The sequence below is a fragment of the Chenopodium album genome, chromosome 25, assembly GCF_948465745.1.
Source record: "Chenopodium album chromosome 25, dcCheAlbu1.1, whole genome shotgun sequence".
NCBI classification, from domain to species: Eukaryota; Viridiplantae; Streptophyta; class Magnoliopsida; order Caryophyllales; family Amaranthaceae; genus Chenopodium; species Chenopodium album.
The window spans coordinates 997,314-1,018,185 of record NC_137858.1 but is presented as its reverse complement, the minus strand read 5'-3'; the positions used below and the strand labels follow the sequence as shown (position 1 = coordinate 1,018,185).

At 34.9% G+C, this 20,872-nt stretch overlaps 4 protein-coding genes across 5 annotated transcripts in view; 2 read left to right on the top strand and 2 right to left on the bottom strand.

Moving 5' to 3' along the window:
• The window catches only part of LOC145614265 (uncharacterized), a 99,200-nt gene that overhangs the window by 49,269 nt on the left and 29,059 nt on the right, over positions 1 to 20,872 (top strand). The window lies entirely within an intron of this gene.
• Positions 598 to 3,541, top strand: LOC145615070 (uncharacterized). The gene is made up of 5 exons (XM_081670145.1): positions 598 to 867; positions 990 to 1,051; positions 2,415 to 2,629; positions 3,050 to 3,182; positions 3,265 to 3,541. The coding sequence occupies exons 1-5, from the start codon at positions 705 to 707 to the stop codon at positions 3,400 to 3,402; spliced, it is 711 nt and encodes a 236-aa protein (XP_081526271.1). The 5' UTR covers positions 598 to 704; the 3' UTR covers positions 3,403 to 3,541.
• Positions 3,651 to 6,175, bottom strand: LOC145615446 (cytochrome P450 704C1-like). The gene is made up of 6 exons (XM_081670515.1): positions 5,865 to 6,175; positions 5,376 to 5,591; positions 5,009 to 5,296; positions 4,443 to 4,772; positions 4,105 to 4,308; positions 3,651 to 4,009 (listed from the first exon to the last, which is right to left on the bottom strand). Exons 1-6 carry the CDS (start codon positions 6,171 to 6,173, stop codon positions 3,827 to 3,829), a joined length of 1,530 nt encoding a protein of 509 aa, XP_081526641.1. The 5' UTR covers positions 6,174 to 6,175; the 3' UTR covers positions 3,651 to 3,826.
• Positions 7,418 to 10,981, bottom strand: LOC145614308 (cytochrome P450 704C1-like). Its single transcript, XM_081669345.1, has 6 exons — positions 10,574 to 10,981; positions 9,179 to 9,394; positions 8,798 to 9,088; positions 8,373 to 8,702; positions 7,933 to 8,136; positions 7,418 to 7,820 (listed from the first exon to the last, which is right to left on the bottom strand). The coding sequence occupies exons 1-6, from the start codon at positions 10,880 to 10,882 to the stop codon at positions 7,638 to 7,640; spliced, it is 1,533 nt and encodes a 510-aa protein (XP_081525471.1). The 5' UTR covers positions 10,883 to 10,981; the 3' UTR covers positions 7,418 to 7,637.

Here is a 20,872-nt window from a genome sequence, read left to right as displayed (position 1 = left end):
AAATGGTCAATTTATTCGCTTACAACTTGCACCGATTTCATAAACTTAAGCATACCACAAACATTTATAACAACATATAATGGTAATAAATGTTTCCAAACGGGATTATATGACCTTGAGATATATCCCCTAATATCTCAAGACTTTTCGACACTGGGTCTCGAAACATTTAAAATTCATCAAAAAGCGTGGATAAGCCTTTTAATTTTGGATATTTTTTCACTGTTTTTGATCAGAAAATAAAAATTGTCGAAATGCTTACCATGGATCCTAATACACTCCAAGAGTCACTTGGGTAAGTATAACCATCCAATATGCCTTTAAACGGTCAATTTATCCGCTTACAACTACACCGATTTCATAAACATAAACATACCACGAACATTTATAACAACATATAATGGTAAAAAATGATTCCAAACGGCATTATATAATCTCGAGACATATCCCCTAATATCTCAAGAATTTTCGATGCCGGATCTCGAAACCTCCAAAATTCATCAAAAAACGTGGATGATGGCCAATTATAATGTTTCATATATGAAAATTCAAATGACTTCGTGGAATGTCGTGGGGTTCATACAAAGAATCCTGAATCCCCGACCCAATTTATTTTCGAGTCCGAACAAACAAAGTTGGTTTGGAGTCATAAAAACCTATGGCAAACAGCATTTAACCAAGCCATAGTGAAAGAGAGAGTAAAGATGGGTGGCAAAGCAAAGAAGAGAAGAGAGAAAAACTATCTAGCTGCTCATGGCGGCAACAACCGCCTCCCTCCACCTCCCAACACTTCTTCTATCGACGCTTTGCCTTCCAAACTCCGCAAAATCATGTCTTTTGCTTCTTCTCCGCTCCCTGCTAATCAAGGTTTTTCTTCCCTCCTTTTTAATTTACCAATGATTATTGTTATTAATATTACTTTTTTTCTTCTTTAATTTTTCCCTATTTGTGTTCTTATACTTTAAATTAATGGGTTATTATATTTTTAGGGTCTTCGATTGATTCGAAAATTACTCAAAAGAAGAGCAATAAAGAAAATACTGCTCAAAATGTAAGTCCTTTATTGCTAATTTTATGTCTTTTTGTAATTTTTATTGTTGTTTGAAGAAATTTGAGCATTTTGTTTATTGCCCATGTTTTATAAATGTGTTGTGGATAATCTTGTAGCTTGAATTTGATGATATTGTCTTCAAATTACTGTTTAATTAAATTGAAGAATTTTGCATTATAGGAGTGTGGTTTGTATAAAGGAGTAGTGATTCTGTGTAACCATGGTTTTTCTATTTGCGTATGGTAAATGTGGATGCATAAGCTTGTGTGATTTCTTTGTTTGATAGCGTTTCGAAACTAAAAGGCGGTAGCAACCTATTATACCTTGATCAGGGTTTTGAATTTTTTTGATGTTTGTATTAAGTGCTCAGAATTTGCTCATATATTGTGTTCTGGCTTAATTTTGGTGAGCAATTGTTGAACTTTGTAACAAGGGGAAGTTCGCGGCTTGGGTTTTCAAAAGCAATGAATTAGGGTGAGAATATGACTGATAGGTTTGGCTTAATTCTGTTCTACTGCTGAAGTTTATGATTATTATAAAACGTTTTGGAAAGAAAGATGAGAACTTAGTTTGGACTTTTAAGAAGTTTTTCAATTCTTCTTGGAAATTTACTACCCTTTCTGCTCAACTTTTCTTTCCTAGATCGAGATAGTTAAATGATATATGGTGGCAAGGATATGGGACATTCAGGATGTCTGCAAATGATATATGGTGGCAAGGATATGGGACATTCAGGATGTCTGCAAAATTGAGTTTGAGTACCTGTAGAGACTACTTTGCAGTATTCGTCTACACTTAATGGGGTCTAAAACTTGATTTTAGCTGCTTGTTATGTTGTTGGTGGGATAGCATTGGGTTCTTAATCCTGGTAGCAAGCACCGATTACATTTTATGGTTTGACTAATTTCCTCATACTTCTTTGATATTTATTGACACATTGTTTAGGAATATCTGGATTAAATGCCCTTAAAAAAGACTCCAATATTAATTCTACGTAACCTTAAACAAGGAAAGCTTATGACATTACTAATGAAAGGCATATTAGCGTAAGTTGATTAGTGGAGGTTTTGATATCTACTCCGTATTTGGCTTACCATTATGTTCAAATAGAATAATGCGTTTTGTTTTTCTGATTTACAAATTAAAAAGAGCTTTAAATTTCACCCCAGTTATACCTATTTTCTATATGTACTCACTACTGATGATGAAACTGTTTCAAAATTATTTTTTTTATTTAAAAAAAAAAAAACTGATAGGAGAAATAGGATTTTTAAGCCTAATTAATTACATTCATTTATATGTGCCAAGTATAATGATTCTGTTAATTAAAAATTTTGAGTTTAATGATCAAACATATATGCAGAAACCTCACTTAAAATCTGAGGTGGACGGTAAAAGCAAGGGAACTAAAGGAGAAAAGGTGAAAAAATCAACTGCGCCACAAGAAAAAGTGAGCACTGATGCAAATGAAGAGAAAAATAAGAAGAAACGGAAGCGAAAGCAGGCAAATGACCTCCGATTTGAAGCAGAGATGGAAAAGTTGGAGGGTGTTTCAACAAGAAAGCAGCGCAAGAAAGAGTAAGTGTTTTGTTTGTTTGTACTCAAACATAGTTGGATTGTTGCATTTGTCATTAGGAGTGGTCGAGTCAGAGAAAAGAGAAAACAATCTAGTTTTGGACAGAATAGTATTAAGTTTAATCATTTAATCCTCACTCGAGACCCCCCCCCCCCTCTCCCCGAACACACACAGTCACACACACACACAAACAAATTTAAAAATATTGAAACAAAGGGAAAACTCTGGAGTGGAAAGACCGAAAGAAATTAAGTTTATATTGCTGAAATGGAGATTTATTTAAATATTGAGCAGACCAGCTTCCTGGGTAATGGATCAGAGCTGAATGATCTCTGATGCGATTTGGATGCTTTTACTTTGATTTTTGCTTTTTTCTTTTGGTGTGTATGAACGTGTGTAAATTAAGCTATGTTTTGACACAGGTTTCTAAAGGCTAAGAAAAAGAAACAAAAGAAAGGCACTTCAGAGCAGATTCTTGATCTTGATCTCCCAAAGCATGATATAGTTAAATTTGGAGAGGTTGCTGAGGCTCCACCGAAGTTGCCTACTATTCCTGTAAGTAGCATCTCATCTACCTGTTTTTGCTGTGTTTAGGTTATAACATCTATTGACCCATTGCTTCTCTATGCTTGTGCAGGCATTCAGAAAAGCTATGTCTGCTTCAAACGAGAGGCTACGATTACAGGCTATTGAGGCCTATAGGAAACGTAAAGGATGGACTAACAGACCAGGAATTCACCTTCCTCCTGTGAGCACATCCCCAGATTTGTTATGATATCTGCTTTAGTTAGGCCATCTTTTTTACTTTAATTTTATCAGCTCCAGTTTTACTTATGTATTGTGACAATTTTGCGGTCTGATAGAACATGCAAGTGCCATCCATTACTGAGTGAAATGCAGTTTTTGTTATTGTGCAACAATCCAGTCTTTTAAGCCTTATAATTCACCAACTAGTAGAACAATGAAAGCATAAAAGTATGATTAAGATCCTTAAGTAAATACATTACAGTGGAGGATTTAAATCACTTAAGACAGACAAACCTTAGTTGAAAATTGGAACATGACTACTCACCCCTTTAACTTTTTAGACTGAAATCAGGTTCAACTTTTACTATCAAATTATTGGAATTACATAATGGAGCTTTGTAGGAAGAGGATGAGTTATTGGTGGTTATAATACTCTAATTTTTATGGATGCCTTATTCTCGAGGGATAGCACGAACAAATAAACCACCATCAATATGAAGGGTTAAATTTGTCCTGTAAGTTACAGCACTTTCCTCATTATTGAGCTTGAAGATAAAATTCCTCAATAGCACTGCAGAAAAGATCTTCATTTGCTTGTAAGCAAATTCCTTTCCGACACAAATCCGTGGACCTGCCTGTGAACCAGGAAATGCAAGAGTGTTGAGAATTTTAAAGATCACAGGTGTTATTGGAATTTTGAAGAATGCATATACTAACAGTAAAATCTGACCTGGAAGGCTGTGAGCTTGAAGGGACTTTCAGGTTGGTAGATTCCGTTCTCGTTAAGCCATCTTTCTGGTCTATAATCCTCTGCATCATCGCCCCAAATAAATTTCATTCTTCCCATTGCATAGGGTTGGTAAGTCACCATGTCCTTTTTCTTCACACTATAACCATCAGGGAGTGTATCATCTGAAAAGCATATTTTTGCATCCTGTAACAGAATTAAATTAACCATCATGGAGTGTACCATCTGAAAAACTTCTTTTTTTAATAGTTCTTTCTTTAAAAAGGGATTGTATAATTATATGTGAATGAGTGACAATTATTGATTGCCAGTATAATTACCACTGGAACTGCTGGGTAGAGTCTGAGTGTTTCAGTTAATGCTGCTTGTAGATACTGCATTTTGTTGAGCGATTCTTCACTTAAACTGGCTGCAAATTCTGCAGGGTTCTCACCCCCTTTCGTGCCTGTAACTTTCCTTACTTCTTCTGCAACTCTTTCCTGCACTTCTTTGTGTTTACAAAGCATGTAAAAAAACCACGAAAGAGTAGCTGCGGTGGTGTCTTTTCCAGCAATCACAAAGTTGAGTATTATGTCTCTCAGATATTTTGGATCAGTACTGTGCAGCTGCAAGAATCTGGACAAGAGGTCATCTTTTTTCAGCTGCATCTCCTGTGTCAATTTTCAACCATGCATCAACTTGACAATTTTTTGATTTAGATGGTATAGTATAATGAGCTAGTTGCTCATATCACAAGTTACTCAAGCTTGATTCAAGAAATTAAGTCATAGAAAAACTATAATCTCTCCTTAATAGCCTGAGAAATTAAATCATTAGATATTTGGCTTCTTAGTTATAATCTCTCGGTCTATCCTATTTTGGGAGTTTCAAGTAAGTAATCACTTACTGAGTTATTGCCTTGGTTCTGCAGTAGCTCAATTTTGTTTCTAATCAACTTGTAAACAAAATCATCAACTATTCTGATGTTTTTCTTGAGATCAGCCTCTGAACCAATGTTGAGATATCTTTTGATGCGCCAGAAAACGTCGACATATCTGTACAGGCACATAGCACTAGCATTATCAAAAGCTTGGCTAAATTTTTTACCTTCTTCATTTGAGCCACACATACTGTCTAGATCAACTCCAAATGCAACCGTGAATATGGAATCTAATGTCGACCTCATGAACAAGTCCTGCATAACACGAAATCAAAAAAACTATACAAAGAACTGAAGGTTTTCATAGCACAAATTCATCCATTAGACATCTTACTTGCATGTCCATGATTTGATTGGAATTTGCAGCATTAGCGACTTGTTTTGCTAGTTTCCCTGCTTTTTCCTGGAAGATTTTGCTGCTGTAATCCCTCAACACCCTTGTAGTAAACTCGTAGCTTGAGACTTTCCTTTGGCTGCGCCATTTATCTCCGTCAACAGCAAAGATCCCATCACCTAGTAGATCGCTTAGATTGTCATAGTTGTAACCCCCCTGAAAGTTTCCATTAGTGCAAATTCTTTAATTTACAGAACACATAAAATCAAGTATTATAAGTTTATAACCAAATAAATTCTTCACAAGGTCTAATATTTGCTGTTGCTGGTTCAAAACCAATCCCAAATATTAAAAACTTAGAAAACTACAGAAGTTTACGATCTAAAAACTTGCTGATCAAATCCTCAATTTCATGCAACATTCAAGCATTGTAACAAAACCGTAAAATTTCATTAAAGAACAAATTCGCGCAATGCATATATATTATACCTTGCCATAGTTCTGAAAGTTAGTTTTGAGAATATACTCTACATTAGCAGGATCAGAAGTAAAAATCTCATTTCGAAACGGAGCCAACATTCTGTATGTTTTATACTTGGCAGCAAGATCAGTCATGTAATGGTGAGCCCTTTTAAAGTGAATAAGATGGTGGAAAATGGTTCCTGCAATTGGGTGGTATTTCCTTTTCTTCAAATACTTATTCTTAAGAAATAGTTTAATAAACAGAACAACCAAGATTGAAAAAACTGTGAATATTAGAGCAATTGACATGAAATTTGAATTATAATAAGTTTCCATTATCATAAAGTTTTATGCTTTGGTAAGTTGTATGAAATAAAACAGGATTTTGGTTCTAAAAAAACCAGTATATATAAAGTATGAATGGATAAATGCTGCTGTCTTTAATAATTAATCTCCACCTTGAATTATTTTTGGCATGTTTTGTCGCTTATTTCAGTTCATTGAAGCAGGATAGTTTTCATTGAATTGATAAGTTGCACAAATGTAGAGATTAGTACTACAATATGTGTGGATGTATGCGTGGATGCTTAACTGTTTTATCTTCACAGGTAATATTGTGCGCTGTCTACAACAATACCATTTGTGGATAAATGCACCAGATAAAAATGTGGATTTTTTTTTTTTTTTTTTTTTTTTTTTTTTTTTTTTTTTTTTGGAGGTAGTGAGTCAGTTGATTTGGTTATTTAATTTAATTTCGGGTTAGATTAATCTTGGTTTGGATTAATTTTTGTAATTTCGTAAATGAGCTTAATGACGGAACACTTTTAATATAAAATGAGGTAATATAGCTAAGCCTACACCTTCTACGATTATAATTGTGTATGAAACTTTTCAATCAGTATTCTATTCAATATAATGAACTACAAACAAGTAGTCATAAAAATTGTTGTTTCTGTTTTTTCTGAGGCACTTTTGTCACTTGATCAAGTTATATTTAGGGATGTGTGAAGCTCCTTCATAATTGCACTGAATGTCATTTCTTAGGTAACCTAACTAACCTGCACGCACGAAATCTCATAATGTGGTATGATTCAATTGCAGAAAATTTTCAGCTTTTAAAAACCTAAAAGGAAGTGATTGAGGTGCTTTACATAGATTCTATAATACCCTGGGAGGCCACTTAGGGTCTGTTCTCATTGACTGAACTCGGTTGAGCTGAACTGAACTGAATAGAACTGAGTTGAACTGAGCTGAACTGAAATGAATATTTTGTAAGAGAAGGAAATTAGGAGCTGAACTGAACTGAACTGAGAGAAACTGAGCTGAACTGAACTGAATTTCAACGTAAGAGAACAGTCCCTTACATCCACTTTACCTCTTAATTGTCAATTTAGCCGTTTACAAATATGCATCTATACCTCGAATTTACCTTCATTCCTATAAGCACATCTCTTCCTGATTGATGATAGCTGCTGCTAATGTGCTATGTAATGCTGCAGATAGCCTAATAACTATTGGCTTCTCAAATCCTCACTTAGCAGAGCAAAATGCAGTCAAAATTTTCCTCTTGCAAATAACAATAACACTTTTTACCTCCACAGAATAAGGTGGAGATATAATTAAACCTTAAAAAAGAAGGATTTTAGTTGAGTTGGAGACATATACACAATACACCATCTTTACTATGAATTTACAAAAACTTTCACAGTTGAATTTTGACATTTCATTTAGAATATAGTACACTTTATTTATTTCTTTTTTTGAGAAGGGGATGGGAGGGCATTTTTACCTTAATCACACTTATTCTCGATGAAGAGCACGAATGTGTAAACCACCATCAATATGAAGGTTTATCATTGTCCTATAATTCACTGTACTATTCTCATCACGGAGTTTGAAGATGAAACTGCTCAACAGAATTGCAGAAAAGATCTTCATCTGCCTGTAAGCGAATTCCTTACCCAAGCAAATTCGTGGGCCTGCCTGTTAATACCAAAAAAAAATAAACACAAGTATATGATTAAGAATTTCAACTGAAGCTTTAAAATAATCTTAGTGACTCTAAAAGGCTTAGTGTGTAATAGTCGAATCCAACCTGAAAGGCTGTGAACTTGAATGGACTCTCTGGTTGGAAGACGCCGTCTTCACTAAGCCATCTTTCTGGTCTGAAATCCTCTGCATCATCACCCCAAATAAAACTCATCCTTCCCATTGCATAGGGTTGGTAAGCCACCGTGTCTCCTTTGTTCACACTATAACCATCAGGTAGTGTATCATCGGAAAAACACATCTTCGGATCCTGAGGTTATATCAATATAAAACATTAAGCATTCATAATACTCACTTCAATTTCTTGACATCTACAACAGGAAACAAAACCATAAAAAAGGAGAAAAGAAGAACAAACAATGTAAACTTGATAAAATAATGTTCGTTTAGGCTTCATTGTCCAATAAAACCCAATTATTTTCTTCTTTTTGCAAGCCAGGATATTATGAGAACAGGTAAATTTTTTCTTAATGCGACTAAAATTACCACTGGAACTGCTGGATAGAGTCTGAGAGTCTCTGTCAATGCAGCATGAAGATACTGCATTCTTTCAAGTGATTCTTCAGTCAAACTAGCAGCAAATTCTGAAATTTTTCCTCCCCCTTCCATTTTTGTAAATTTCCTTACTTCTTCAGCAACCTTTTCCTGTATATTCTGATGTTTACAAAGCACGTAAATAAACCATGACAGTGCAGATGCTGTGGTGTCTTTGCCAGCAATAACAAAGTTCAAGATTATGTCTCTCAGATACTTAGAATCAGTGTTTCTCAGCTCCAAGAATCTGGACAAGATATCATCCTTCTTAATCTGAATTTCCTGTGTCACAGACAATTCACATGAAAAGGACACATATATGATAAATCCCTTAAACTGATAAAGAAGGTTTTAAGTTAAACTCGTAATTCACTTACTGAGAAACTGCTTTGTGGACTTTTCATTAGCTCCACTTTGTTACTGATTAATTTGTAAACAAAATCATCAACAATTTTGATGTTTCTCTTAAGTTTAGCCTCAGCACCAATGTTGAGAAATTTCTTGATTGGCCAAAGGATGTCTACATATCGGTATAGGGATAAAGCGCTAGCATCATCAAAAGCCTGGCTGAACTCCCTCCCTTCTTCACTTGAGCCACACATACTGTCTAGCTCAACTCCAAATGCAACTTTGAAAATTGAATCTAATGTTGACTTCATAAACAAGTCCTACACAAAGCTATGTCAAGTTAGATACTTCAAAAGCAGCTCATTTTATCAGAAAAAACACTTGACTAATGCATCATGACACCATCTTACTTGGATGTCCATAATTTGGTCAGAATTTGCAGCATCGGAGATTATATTTGCTAGTTTAACAGCATTTGTCCGAAAGATCTTGCTGCTGTAATCCCTCAACACCCTTGTAGAGAACTCATGGCTTGATACTTTCCTTTGGTTACGCCATTTTTCCCCATCCACCGAAAATATCCCATCACCCAGTAGATCACTAAGATGTCCATAGTTGTAATCACCCTGTAATTTTTTAAAGGGTATTACACAAACTGTTGGAGGCACACAATATAATAGTGAATTTTGCAATATAAGCTATTGGTTTAGATAAATTCCACAGGTGCTGGAGACCCCTTACCTTCATTTTTTTGTAACTATACAGTCAACCATTGTGTTGTGCAATCAGGAGATAACCTTTCTACTTCCTCCGTCTCACATTATTTACAACAATTTGACATAAAGTAGAGAAAAAAAATATCTTACCATTGCAAATAATATGAAACGGAGTAGAATAAAAATTCCTAGTCCAATTCAATATTACTGATATGAAAAAGTCTAAACTCTAAAGGCTCTATTTATGTAGCACGAAAACAACTCGGGTTTCAGAAACAGAAACAGCGGGGTATCAAGATAGGAAAAACACAATTCCTAAAAGTTTTTGACCTTAGTAGGGCCCATCATCAACTTACATCATACATGGGACTAAATTAGTTACCAAAGGCCACCAATTTCATTAGTCCTCTCAAGAACTGTTACACAGTACACCCGAGTATATAATACAAGTACAGAATATTTAGCATTTCAGCCTCTTATGCTCGTACACACTTGTGACACCACACGCCCACAAATTAAGAGTTGTTCAACACTTCAACAACAATATAAAGTGCAATAAGAAAGCATATACGAAGTATACAAGATGGACGCTCTCCACTTATTGGCTTAACGGTAAAGACTGAGTTACCAATACGGAATAATTAATAACAAGAAGAGAGTAATAACTATCATACCCTTATTTTATGTATTGAGAATTTTCAGTTCAGTTCCAAGAAGTTAAGTTAAATTCAATTCAGTTCTAAATTTCTTTCTCATATAATATTCAGTTCAGTTCAGCTTAAGTTCAGTTCAGCTCAGCTCAGTCAATCAAAGCATACCGTTAGTAAGGAGAAGGTTCCTATGAAGTCAAAATCTCTCAATTAGCAGGCTAGGTACTTTAGGAGGGGAGGGTAAGATGGAAACTTTCCACAAAGCAAACAAAATAAAAATAAACAAAGAGTATTAAAAAAAATATTCACCAAATCAAAATCATCCCAAAAGAAGAAAAATTACTAAATAAAAAGCATCCCAAAAAAAAAAAAAAAAAAAAAGAATACTTACAAAATCAAAATTATCCCAAAAAAAGAAAATGGTAACAGTGAGAAATACCTTGCCGTAGTTATCAAAGTTGGTCTTGAGAATATACTCAACATTAGCAGGATCAGAAGTATAAATCTCGTTTCGAAACGGCGTAATAATTCTGTAAGTTTTATATCTGGCAGCAAGATGAGTCATGTAATGATGAAGCTTCTTGAAGTAAATGAGGTGATGAATCATGGTTCCACCAATTGGGTGGTATTTTCTCTCTCCATTTCTATGAAACCGCTTGTTTTTCAACAATTTGATTCCCAGAAAAACTAGGATTATTACGATTGTTGGAGTGATTATGTATGTGAAATTTTCGATCTGGGTTTCCATTGTTTTGAAAAAAAAAAAAACAAACAATTTTAGCTGTTTTGTGTGCCCGTAAAATTAAAGAGAATTGGTGAGTGTTGACTCGGTTGAGACGGCTTTAAAAGGATACAAGTATACGACTCATATAAGTACAGCTATGATGAAGTACTCACATAATAAATACTCCCTCCGTGTTTTTTATATACATCACTTGGTGATGCGCGGAGTTTTAGAAGGGTAATATAATATTGTGAGGGGATAAATAATTTATTATAGTATAATTAAGATGGGGACCATAAAAGAGAAAGAATGTGAGGGAGAGTAGATATTTTTATTATATAAGTGGGGACTATAGAGGAGAGAGAAATGATAAAATAATTTACGTGGGGTTCAAAGTAAGAGAGAGAATTGATAAAATATAGTATAAAGTTTCCAAATAAGGAAATAATGCATTTAAAAAAAAACACCCATAAAAGGGAAGTAATGCTTATAAAAAAACGGAGGGAGTACTACGGAGTACTTACTTTAATCGCTTCGTAATAATGCTTCATTTTGATCGATAGTGAGATTATTGTGTATATGAATCTCATCGTGTAATACTATTTTCGTTTCAATTTGATAGTCTTATTTTGACTTTTTATAGTCACTTTGTAAAAATTTTGACAAATTTTTTAGATTTGTCAATATCAAATTTTTATAATTTTTGTTAATATATAATTAAATATACGAAGTATTATTGGGCAAAATTACGCTGTGTAAAGTCAAAATGAACTATTAAATTGAAATAGAGAGAGTAATAAATTATGACATAAACTTTTTATAATTTTTATTAATTATGAATCAAATATAACATTTTTTTTTTGGTGAAATAAATCAAATATAACATGGAATGCTGCATAACAATTAAATTAAAATAGTGTAAAATTATATACTGTATGAAACTTCCGCTGGTACCAATACTAAGTCAAAACATATCTTATGTCGATTCATGAATTAAGTATAGTTTTCAAATGGCTATAATGTTTCATTATAATTTGAATTTTTGATTGCAAAAGAAAACAAAAGGCACATCATATTTTGATAACAAGGTATCTAGGGCTATAAATTGAGATTGCATGTTCAAATATTGTATAAACCACATCAATGAAAACAATAAAACACGGAGATCACCACGTGGCACGTAGACTTCCGTTGAAACATCTTGGCTTAAGTACAGGCTATACTATAATACACGAAATCGGAGCGATTTAGGAGGTGTCGGGAGCTGGTGTTGGAATTTCACGGAACACTACGGGACGAATCCCGGGATCATATAATATTGTGTGGATCCATATATGACCATTAACCGGCAACGTAAATGCCCCGTAAGAGCTTATAGACAATTCGATTTTGTAATTTTTTGACCTTTTTTCGCACAAAAATAAAAATTGCTAAGATGTTTACCATGGTCCCTAATATCCTCCGAAAGTCAAATTAGGTCGGTGGAACCAACCAATTTGCCATTAAACGCTCATTTAACACGTTCACAACTTGAAGTGATTTCGTAAACACAAGCATACCACGGACGTTTATGACAACATATAATGATCATATATGATTTCAAATGGCATTATATAACCCCTATATGTATCCCTTAGGGTTTCAAGGCTTTTCGCCACCGTGCCCTGAAACCTCAAAATTCCTAAAAAACGTGGATTATAGCCTTCAATTTTGTAATTTTTTGACCTTTTTTCGCCTGAAAATAAAAATTGCCGAGATGTTTACCATGGTCCCTAATACCCTCCATGAGTCTCATTGGGTCGGCGGAACCATCCAATATGCCCTTAAACAGTCATTTTACCCGTTCACAACTTGAAGTGATTTCGTAAAAAAAAGCTAACCACGGACGTTACAAACAACATATAATGATCATATGTGGTTTCAAACGGAATTATATGACCCCAAGATGTATCCCTTAAATTCTCAAGGCTTTTCGCAACCGGGCCCCGAAACCTCAAAATTTCCTCAAAAGCGTGGATTATAGCCTTTGATTTTGTAAATTTTTGACCTTTTTTCGCCCGGAAATAAAAATTGCTGAGATGTTTACCATGGTCCCTAATATCCTCCGGGAGTCAAATTGGGTCGGCGGAACCATCTAATATGCCCTTAAATGGTCATTTAACCCATTCACAACTTGCAGTGATTTCGTAAACTAAAGCCTACCACGGACGTTTATAACAACATATAATGATCATATATGGTTTCAAATGGCATTATATAACCCCGAGATATATCCCTTAGGGTTTCAACTTTCAAGGCTTTTCGCCACCGGACCTCGAAAGCTCAAAATTCCTCAAAAAGCGTGGATTATAGCCTTCAATTTTGTAATTTTTTAACCTTTTTTATCCCGGAAATAAAAATTGCCGAGATGTTTATCATGGTCCCTAATACCCTCCAAGAATCCAATTGGGTCGGTGGAACCATCCAATATGAATTTAAACAATCATATTACCCGTTCACAACTTGAAGTGATTTCGTAAAATCAAGCCTACCACGGACGTTACAGACAACATATAATGATCATATGTGGTTTCAAAAGGAATTATATAACCCAAAAATGTATCCCTTAGGGTCTCAAGACTTTTTGTCACTGGGCCCCGAAACCTCAAAATTTCCCCAAAAAGCGTGAATTATAGCCTTTGATTTTGTAATTTTTTGACCTTTTTTCGCCCGGAAATAAAAATTGCCGAGATGTTTACCATGGTCCCTAATATCATCCTGGATTCAAATGGGGTCGGCGGAACCATCAAATATGCCCTTAAACGATCATTTTACCCGTTCACAACTTGAAGTAATTTCGTAAAATCAAGCCTATCACGGAAGTTACAGACAACATATAATGATCATATGTGGTTTCAAATGAAATTATATGACCCCGAGATGTATCCCTAGGGTATCAAGGCATTTCGCCTCCGGACCTCGAAACCTCAAAATTTCTTCAAAAAGCGTGGATTATAGTCTTCAATTTTGTAATTCTTTGACCTTTTTTCGCCTAAAAATAAACATTACCGAGATGTTAACCATGGTTCCTAATACCCTCCAAGAGTCTCCTTGGGTCGGTGGAACCATCCAATATGCCCTTAAACGGTCATTTTACCCGTTCACAACTTGAAGTGATTTCTTAAAATCAAGCTAACCACGGACGTTACAAACAACATATTATGATCATATGTGGTTTCAAACGGAATTATATGACCCCGATATGTATCCCATAAAGTCTCAAGGCTTTTTCCAACCGGGCCCCGAAACCTCAAAATTTCCTCAAAAGCGTGGATTATAGCCTTTGATTTTGTAAATTTTTGACCTTATTTCGCCTGGAAATAAAAATTGCTGAGATGTTTACCATGGTCCCTAATATCCTCCGGGAGTTAAATTCGGTCGGTGGAACCATCTAATATGCCCTTAAACGGTCATTTGACCCATTCACAACTTGCAGTGATTTCGTAAACTCAAGCCTACCACGGACGTTTATGACAATATATAATGATCATATATGGTTTTAAATGACAGTATATAACCTCGAAATATATCCCTTAGGGTTTCAAGGCTTTTCGCCACCGGACCTCGAAAGCTAAAATTCCTCAAAAAGCGAGGATTATAGCCTTCAATTTTGTAATTTATTGACCTTTTTTATCCCGGAAAAAAAATTGCCGAGATGTTTACCATGGTTTCTAATACCCTCCAAGAATTTAATGGGGTCGGTAGAACCATCCAATATGAATTAAAACAATCATTTTACCCGTTCATAACTTGAAGTGATTTCGTAAAATCAAGCCTACCACGGACGTTACAGACAACATATAATGATCATATGTGGTTTCAAACGAAATTATATGACCCAAAGATGTATCCCTTATGGTCTCAAGGTTTTTCATCACCGGGCCCCGAAACCTCAAAATTTCCTCAAAAATCGTGGATTATAGCCTTCGATTTTGTAATTTTTTGACCTTTTTTCGCCCGGAATTAAAAATTGCCGAAATGTTTACTATGGTCTCTAATATCCTCCTGGAGTCAAATGGGGTCGGCGGAACCATCAAATATGCCCTTAAACGGTCATTTTACCCGTTCACAACTTTAAGTAATTTCGGAAAATCAAGCCTATCACGAAAGTTACAGACAACATATAATGATCATATGTTGTTTCAAACGGAATTATATGACCCCGAGATGTATCCCTTAGGGTTTCAAGACTTTTCGCCACCGGGCCTCGAAGCCTCAAAATTTCTTCAAAAAGCGTGGATTATAGCCTACAATTTTGTAATTTTTTGAACTTTTTTTTCCCGGAAATAAAAATTATCGAGATGTTTACCATGGTCCCTTATACTCTCTAAGAATCCAATTGGGTCAGTGGAACCATCCAATATGCCCTTAAACGGTCATTTTACCCGTTCACAACTTGAAATAATTTCGTAAAATCAAGCTAACCAAGGTCGTTACAAACAACATATAATGATCATATGTGGTTTCAAACGGAATTATATGACCTTTAGATGTATCCCCCAAAGTCTCAAGGCTTTTCGCAACCAGGCCCCGAATCCTCAAAATTTCCTCAACAGCGTGGATCACTGGATTGTAGCCTTTGATTTTGTAAATTTTTGACCTTTTTTGGTCCGGAAATAAAAATTGCTGAGATGTGTACCATGGTCCCTAATATCCTCCGGGAGTCAAATTGGGTCGGTGGAACCATCTAATATGCCCGGCCTTAAACGGTCATTTGACCCATTCACAACTTGCAGTGATTTCGTAAAGTCAAGCCTACCATGGACGTTTATGACAACATATAATGATCATATATGGTTTCAAATGACATTATATAACCCCGAAATATATCCCTTAGGGTTTCAACTTTCAAGGCTTTTCGCCACCGGACCTCGAAAGCTCAAAATTCCTCAAAAAGCGAGAATTATAACCTTCAATTTTGTTATTTTTTGACCTTTTTTATACCGAAAATAAAAATTTCCGAGTTGTTTATCATGGTCCCTAATACCCTCCAAGAATCCAATTGGGTTGGAGGAATCATCCAATATGAATTTAAACAATCATTTTACCCGTTCACAACTTGAAGTGATTTCGTAAAATCAAGCCTACCACGGACGTTACAGAGAACATATAATGATAATATGTGGTTTCAAACGGAATTATATGACCCAAAGATGTATCCCTTAGGGTCTCAAGGCTTTTTGTCACCGGGCCTCGAAACCTCAAAATTTCCTCAAAAAGTGTGGATTATAGCATTCAATTTTGTAATTTTCTGACCTTTTTTCGCCCGAAAATAAAAATTACCGAGATGTTTACAATGGTCCCTAATACCCTCAAAGAGTCTCATTGGGTCGATGGAACCATCAATATGCCCTTAAACGGTCAATTTACCCGTTCACAACTTGAAGTGATTTCGTAAAATCAAGCAAACCACGGACGTTACAAACAACATATAATGATCATTTGTAGTTTCAAACGGAATTATATGACCCCGAGATGTATCCCTTAAAGTCTCAAGACTTTTCGCAACCGGGCCCCGAAACCTTAAAATTTCCACAAAAGCGTGGATTATAGCCTTTGATTTTGTAAATTTTTTACCTTTTTTCGCCCGGAAATAAAAATTGTTGAGATGTTTACCATGGTCTCTAATATCCTCCAGGAGTCAAATTGGGTCGGTGGAACCATCTAATATGCCCTTAAATGGTCATTTGATACATTCACAACTTGCAGTGATTTCGTAAACTAAAGCCTACCACAGACGTTTATGACAACATATAATGATCATATATGATTTCAAATGACATTATATAACCCCGAGATATATCCCTTAGGGTTTCAAGGCTTTTTGCCACCGGACCTCGAAAGCTCAAAATTCCTCAAAAAGCGAGGTTATAGCCTTCAATTTTGTATTTTTTTGACCTTTTTTATCCCGGAAATAAAAATTGCCGAGATGTTTATCATGGTCCCTAATACCCTCTAAGAATCCAATTGGGTCGGTGAAACCATCCAATATGAATTTAAACAATCATTTTACCCGTTCACAACTTGAAGTGATTTCGTAAAATCAAGCCTACCACGGACGTAACAGATCAGACAACATATAATGATCATATGTGGTTTCAAACAGAACTATATGACCCAAAGATGTATCCCTTAAGGTCTCAAGGCTTTTCGTCACCGGGCCCGAAACCTCAAATTTTCCTCAAAAAGCGTGGATTATAGCCTTCGATTTTGTAATTTTTTGACCTTTTTTCGCCCGGAATTAAAAATTGCCGAGATATTTATTATGGTCTCTAAAATCCTCCTGGAGTCAAATGGGGTCGGCGGAACCATCAAATATGCCCTTAAACAGTCATTTTACCCGTTCACAACTTGAAGTAATTCGTAAAATCAAGCCTATCACTGAAGTTACAGACAACATATAAAGATCATATGTGGTTTCAAATGGAATTATATGATCCCGAGATGTATCCTTTAGGGTATCAAGGCTTTTCGCCACCGACATCGAAACCTCAAAATTTCTTCAAAAAGCGTGGATTATATTGTATTTTCTTGACCTTTTTTAGCCCAGAAATAAAAATTTTCGAGATGTTTACCATGGTCCCTTATATCCTCCGGAAGTCCAATTGGGTCGGTAAAACCATCCAATATGCACTTAAACGGTCATTTTGCCCGTTCACAACTTGAAGTGATTTCGTAAACTCAAGTCTACCACGGACGTTTATGACAACATATGATGATCATATATGGTTTCAAACGGCATTATTTTACCCCAAGATATATACCCTAGGGTCTTAACACTTTTCACCACTGGGACTCGAAACCTCAAAATTTCCTCAAAAAACGTGGGATATAGCCTTCAATTTTTTAATTTTTTTGACCATTTTTTGTTCGGAAATAAAGATTGTCGAGATATTTATCATGGTCTCTAATACCCTCCAGGAGTCCAATTGGGTCGGTGGAACCGTCTAATATGCCCTTAAATGGTCATTTTACCCGTTCACAACTTGAAGTGATTTCGTAAACTCAAGCCTACCACGGAATTTTATGACAACATATGATGATCATATATGGTTTCAAACGACATTATATGACCCCGAGCTGTACACTTAGGGCCTCAAGGCTTTTCGCCACCGGGCACCGAAACCTCAAAATTTCATCAAAAAGCGTGGATTATGGCCTTCATTCAGTTTTGTAATTTTTTGACCTTTTTTTCGCCCGGAAATAAAAATTGTCGAGATGTTTACCATGGTCCCTAATATCCTCTGGGAGTCCATTTCGGTCGGTGGAACCATCCAATATGCCCTTAAACAGTCAATTAACCTGTTCACAACTTGTAGTGATTTCGTCCACTCAAGCCTACCACTTGCAGTGAAGAGTTAGAGTGAGTCCATGAAAGTGTTGAGAGGTGACTTTGAGGATGGAAAACATATAAGTTTTGTAGTTGAAGAGGGAATTATTCAAATATCAGTTATCACTCTTAAATGCACGTAAGAGAGTTATAATAATGACACTAACTATAGACTACAACATATACATGTCATTCTACTAGATTGAATAAAACTTAATTCATCACTTGGATTAAACCTTAAGTTTAGTAGCTCTAGGTTTGTTTTTCGTTAAATTTTTGAAGGATATCCATATTGATTTAACCTACATTTGCGTAATGATAGATGGCATAGAAAAGACAATAATCTTGTTTTTTTTCTGGGTGATTTCAAATTTTCAGGGGTTAGCGTGCAGTGTATGCTGACAGCTGGCCTAAAAATCTAAAAATAGTCAATAAAATTTCTTGGTATACGACTTCTTATATATTATTTTCTTAATATGTAACCATAAGGCATACATATATCATTATATCTAGTATTTATTGAGATAATTTTTTAGTTCCCACTTCAGTCATTATCATTACGTGTCAAATACCACTTTAAGGAAGAAAAAAAGTGTTTTATATGTAATACTTATAGTGTAAACATTAGTTGACAAAGTCATAGATAATCTACATCCATATAAAAAGGTTATTATTTTGTGATTTTTGTCATCTTCATAACTAATGAGTTTCTGGCCTTTAGGCTACCCATACGAGTCAAAGTCCCTTTGTTGATGTTTGCAATTACTTCTAAGTCAAAATCACCACCACTTCTCTCCTTTTCAACCCCATCTTTACCCCCACAACCAAACTAGCACCACCCCTTGCAGGAGCATTGCCTCACTTTTGCATTGCCCTTAGAGTCGATGCTCCGATGAGACAGGGTAGTGCAAAACTTCCCTCTCTTATTTACCCCCCTCGCAGCCCCGTTCCTGATATATTATGGGCCCTAGGCATAATGTTACAAATGGGCCCCTGACGTAACTAATCTTTTTCATCGAGTATATTTAGAAAAAAAATCAACAAAAAGAAAAATTATACAGTACTTTTTTTTTTTTAAACCTAATTATACAGTACTTTTTTTAAAAGACAAATTATACCGTACTTCATAATACACTAATTATCCCCGTTTCATAGGAAAAAAAAAAAAAAGGAAAACAATTTGTTCAAGCATTTAGTGGCACAAAATCATTATAATTAACTCAAGGCTGATTTTTTCTAGCATATACTTCTCAAATTTCAATTGACAATGCTGCCAAACCATTCAGCATCTCTTGTTCTAAAGTTAAAGCGATTCCAACATACATTATTCATTTATTAAAACGTATAAAATTATACTTGTTAGTTTATGATAATAAAACCATACTGATAATTAAATTGTATACTATAATTAGAGTAAATCAAACACATCCTTTAATCACGGCACAATATTTACAAATACATTTACATAGAAGAAAAAAAGAGTAATAGCTACTTTGTTACCTCTATGCAATCGATCAAGGACTCAAGGAGGGTCGAACGTCGGAGGATGAACATAATTGCCAGAGTAAAGTACGTATAAAGAATTTAAGCAAACCGCAAATGCAAAATTGATCGAAATAATCAATAATATAAATAAGATGGGAGTTGAATAATTGGTGATAGATTTTTTTTTTTATATTTGCATGTATTGTTATTTATCTTGTTAATTGTCTTAACCATTGCCATAATCTAGAGAACTTGAATTTGGGTAATTGAAGGAAAGAATGTGAAGCAATATTATGCGTATATTAAGCATATGAATATAATACTAGTTTATAAGATTGTAAATTGGGAAGCTAAGCTATTATTCAAATAAGGAGATGAAGAGGTGCATTGTAATTTTCACCAAATTAATTGACAGCTATTTAATTAATGCAAAAAATTAATTATAGCTAATTAAGCAATCCAGTCTCCCTAGATTATTCTTCATATATGACTTTTTTAATTTTACTTACACTAATGGAGCAAATTAGAAGCCCAATTACACTTTTTTTTTTTGGGCCCCCTTAAGTCGTGGGCCCTGGGCGGTGGCACTCCCGGCCTACCCTCAGGGCCGGCACTGCCCCCTCGCACCTTTTCCCTTTGTTTTACCAAACACCCCGTATTGTATTCCCCATTTTCATATAGCTACCTACTATTATACCCTTTCTTACTCTTACCCTCATTTTTTCTTACACTCGAATCCCATTAAAAACAAGAGTCCTTGGTACATGAAATAAATAAATATAAACAGGACCGTCTCCGATAATTTGGTGGCCCTGTTCTAATTATTAAAATTAGGTCCTTCAACTTTTAGAGGACTATTTTAAAATGTTAAAAATATTATTATAAAATGGCTTTTTTTTTTCCATGTATAGTACTACAAATTATTATAGAGCTTAAATATTCGTAGTACTAAGTTTAATAGTAATTCAATAAAACAACAAACAAAAAATTTTATTTAAAAAGTGTCATCCTTCTAATATTTTTTTAAGCAAAATCCGCAAATATATCTTCATAATCAAATATGAATTTTTAGGTTTTAGTTTGGAAATGGTGGTCTTTTACGAGGAAAAAGGTGAATATGTAAAGTTATATTTTTTATTTTTTAAAATTATGGGCCCCTA

Bases quoted from the DNA above. Each gene is read 5' to 3' on its own strand.
- LOC145615070 (XM_081670145.1), top strand. From the start codon at position 705: ATGGGTGGCAAAGCAAAGAAGAGAAGAGAGAAAAACTATCTAGCTGCT. The intron at 868-989 runs GTTTTTCTTCCC...TTATATTTTTAG, and splicing joins TCCGCTCCCTGCTAATCAAG to GGTCTTCGATTGATTCGAAA. The intron at 2,630-3,049 runs GTAAGTGTTTTG...GTTTTGACACAG, and splicing joins AGAAAGCAGCGCAAGAAAGA to GTTTCTAAAGGCTAAGAAAA.
- LOC145615446 (XM_081670515.1), bottom strand. From the start codon at position 6,173: ATGGAAACTTATTATAATTCAAATTTCATGTCAATTGCTCTAATATTC. The intron at 5,592-5,864 runs GTATAATATATA...GGAAACTTTCAG, and splicing joins ACTTTCAGAACTATGGCAAG to GGGGGTTACAACTATGACAA. The intron at 4,010-4,104 runs GTCAGATTTTAC...CCTGGTTCACAG, and splicing joins TCAAGCTCACAGCCTTCCAG to GCAGGTCCACGGATTTGTGT.
- LOC145614308 (XM_081669345.1), bottom strand. From the start codon at position 10,882: ATGGAAACCCAGATCGAAAATTTCACATACATAATCACTCCAACAATC. The intron at 9,089-9,178 runs GTAAGATGGTGT...AGCTTTGTGTAG, and splicing joins ACCAAATTATGGACATCCAA to GACTTGTTTATGAAGTCAAC. The intron at 8,137-8,372 runs GTAATTTTAGTC...ATATAACCTCAG, and splicing joins TCTATCCAGCAGTTCCAGTG to GATCCGAAGATGTGTTTTTC.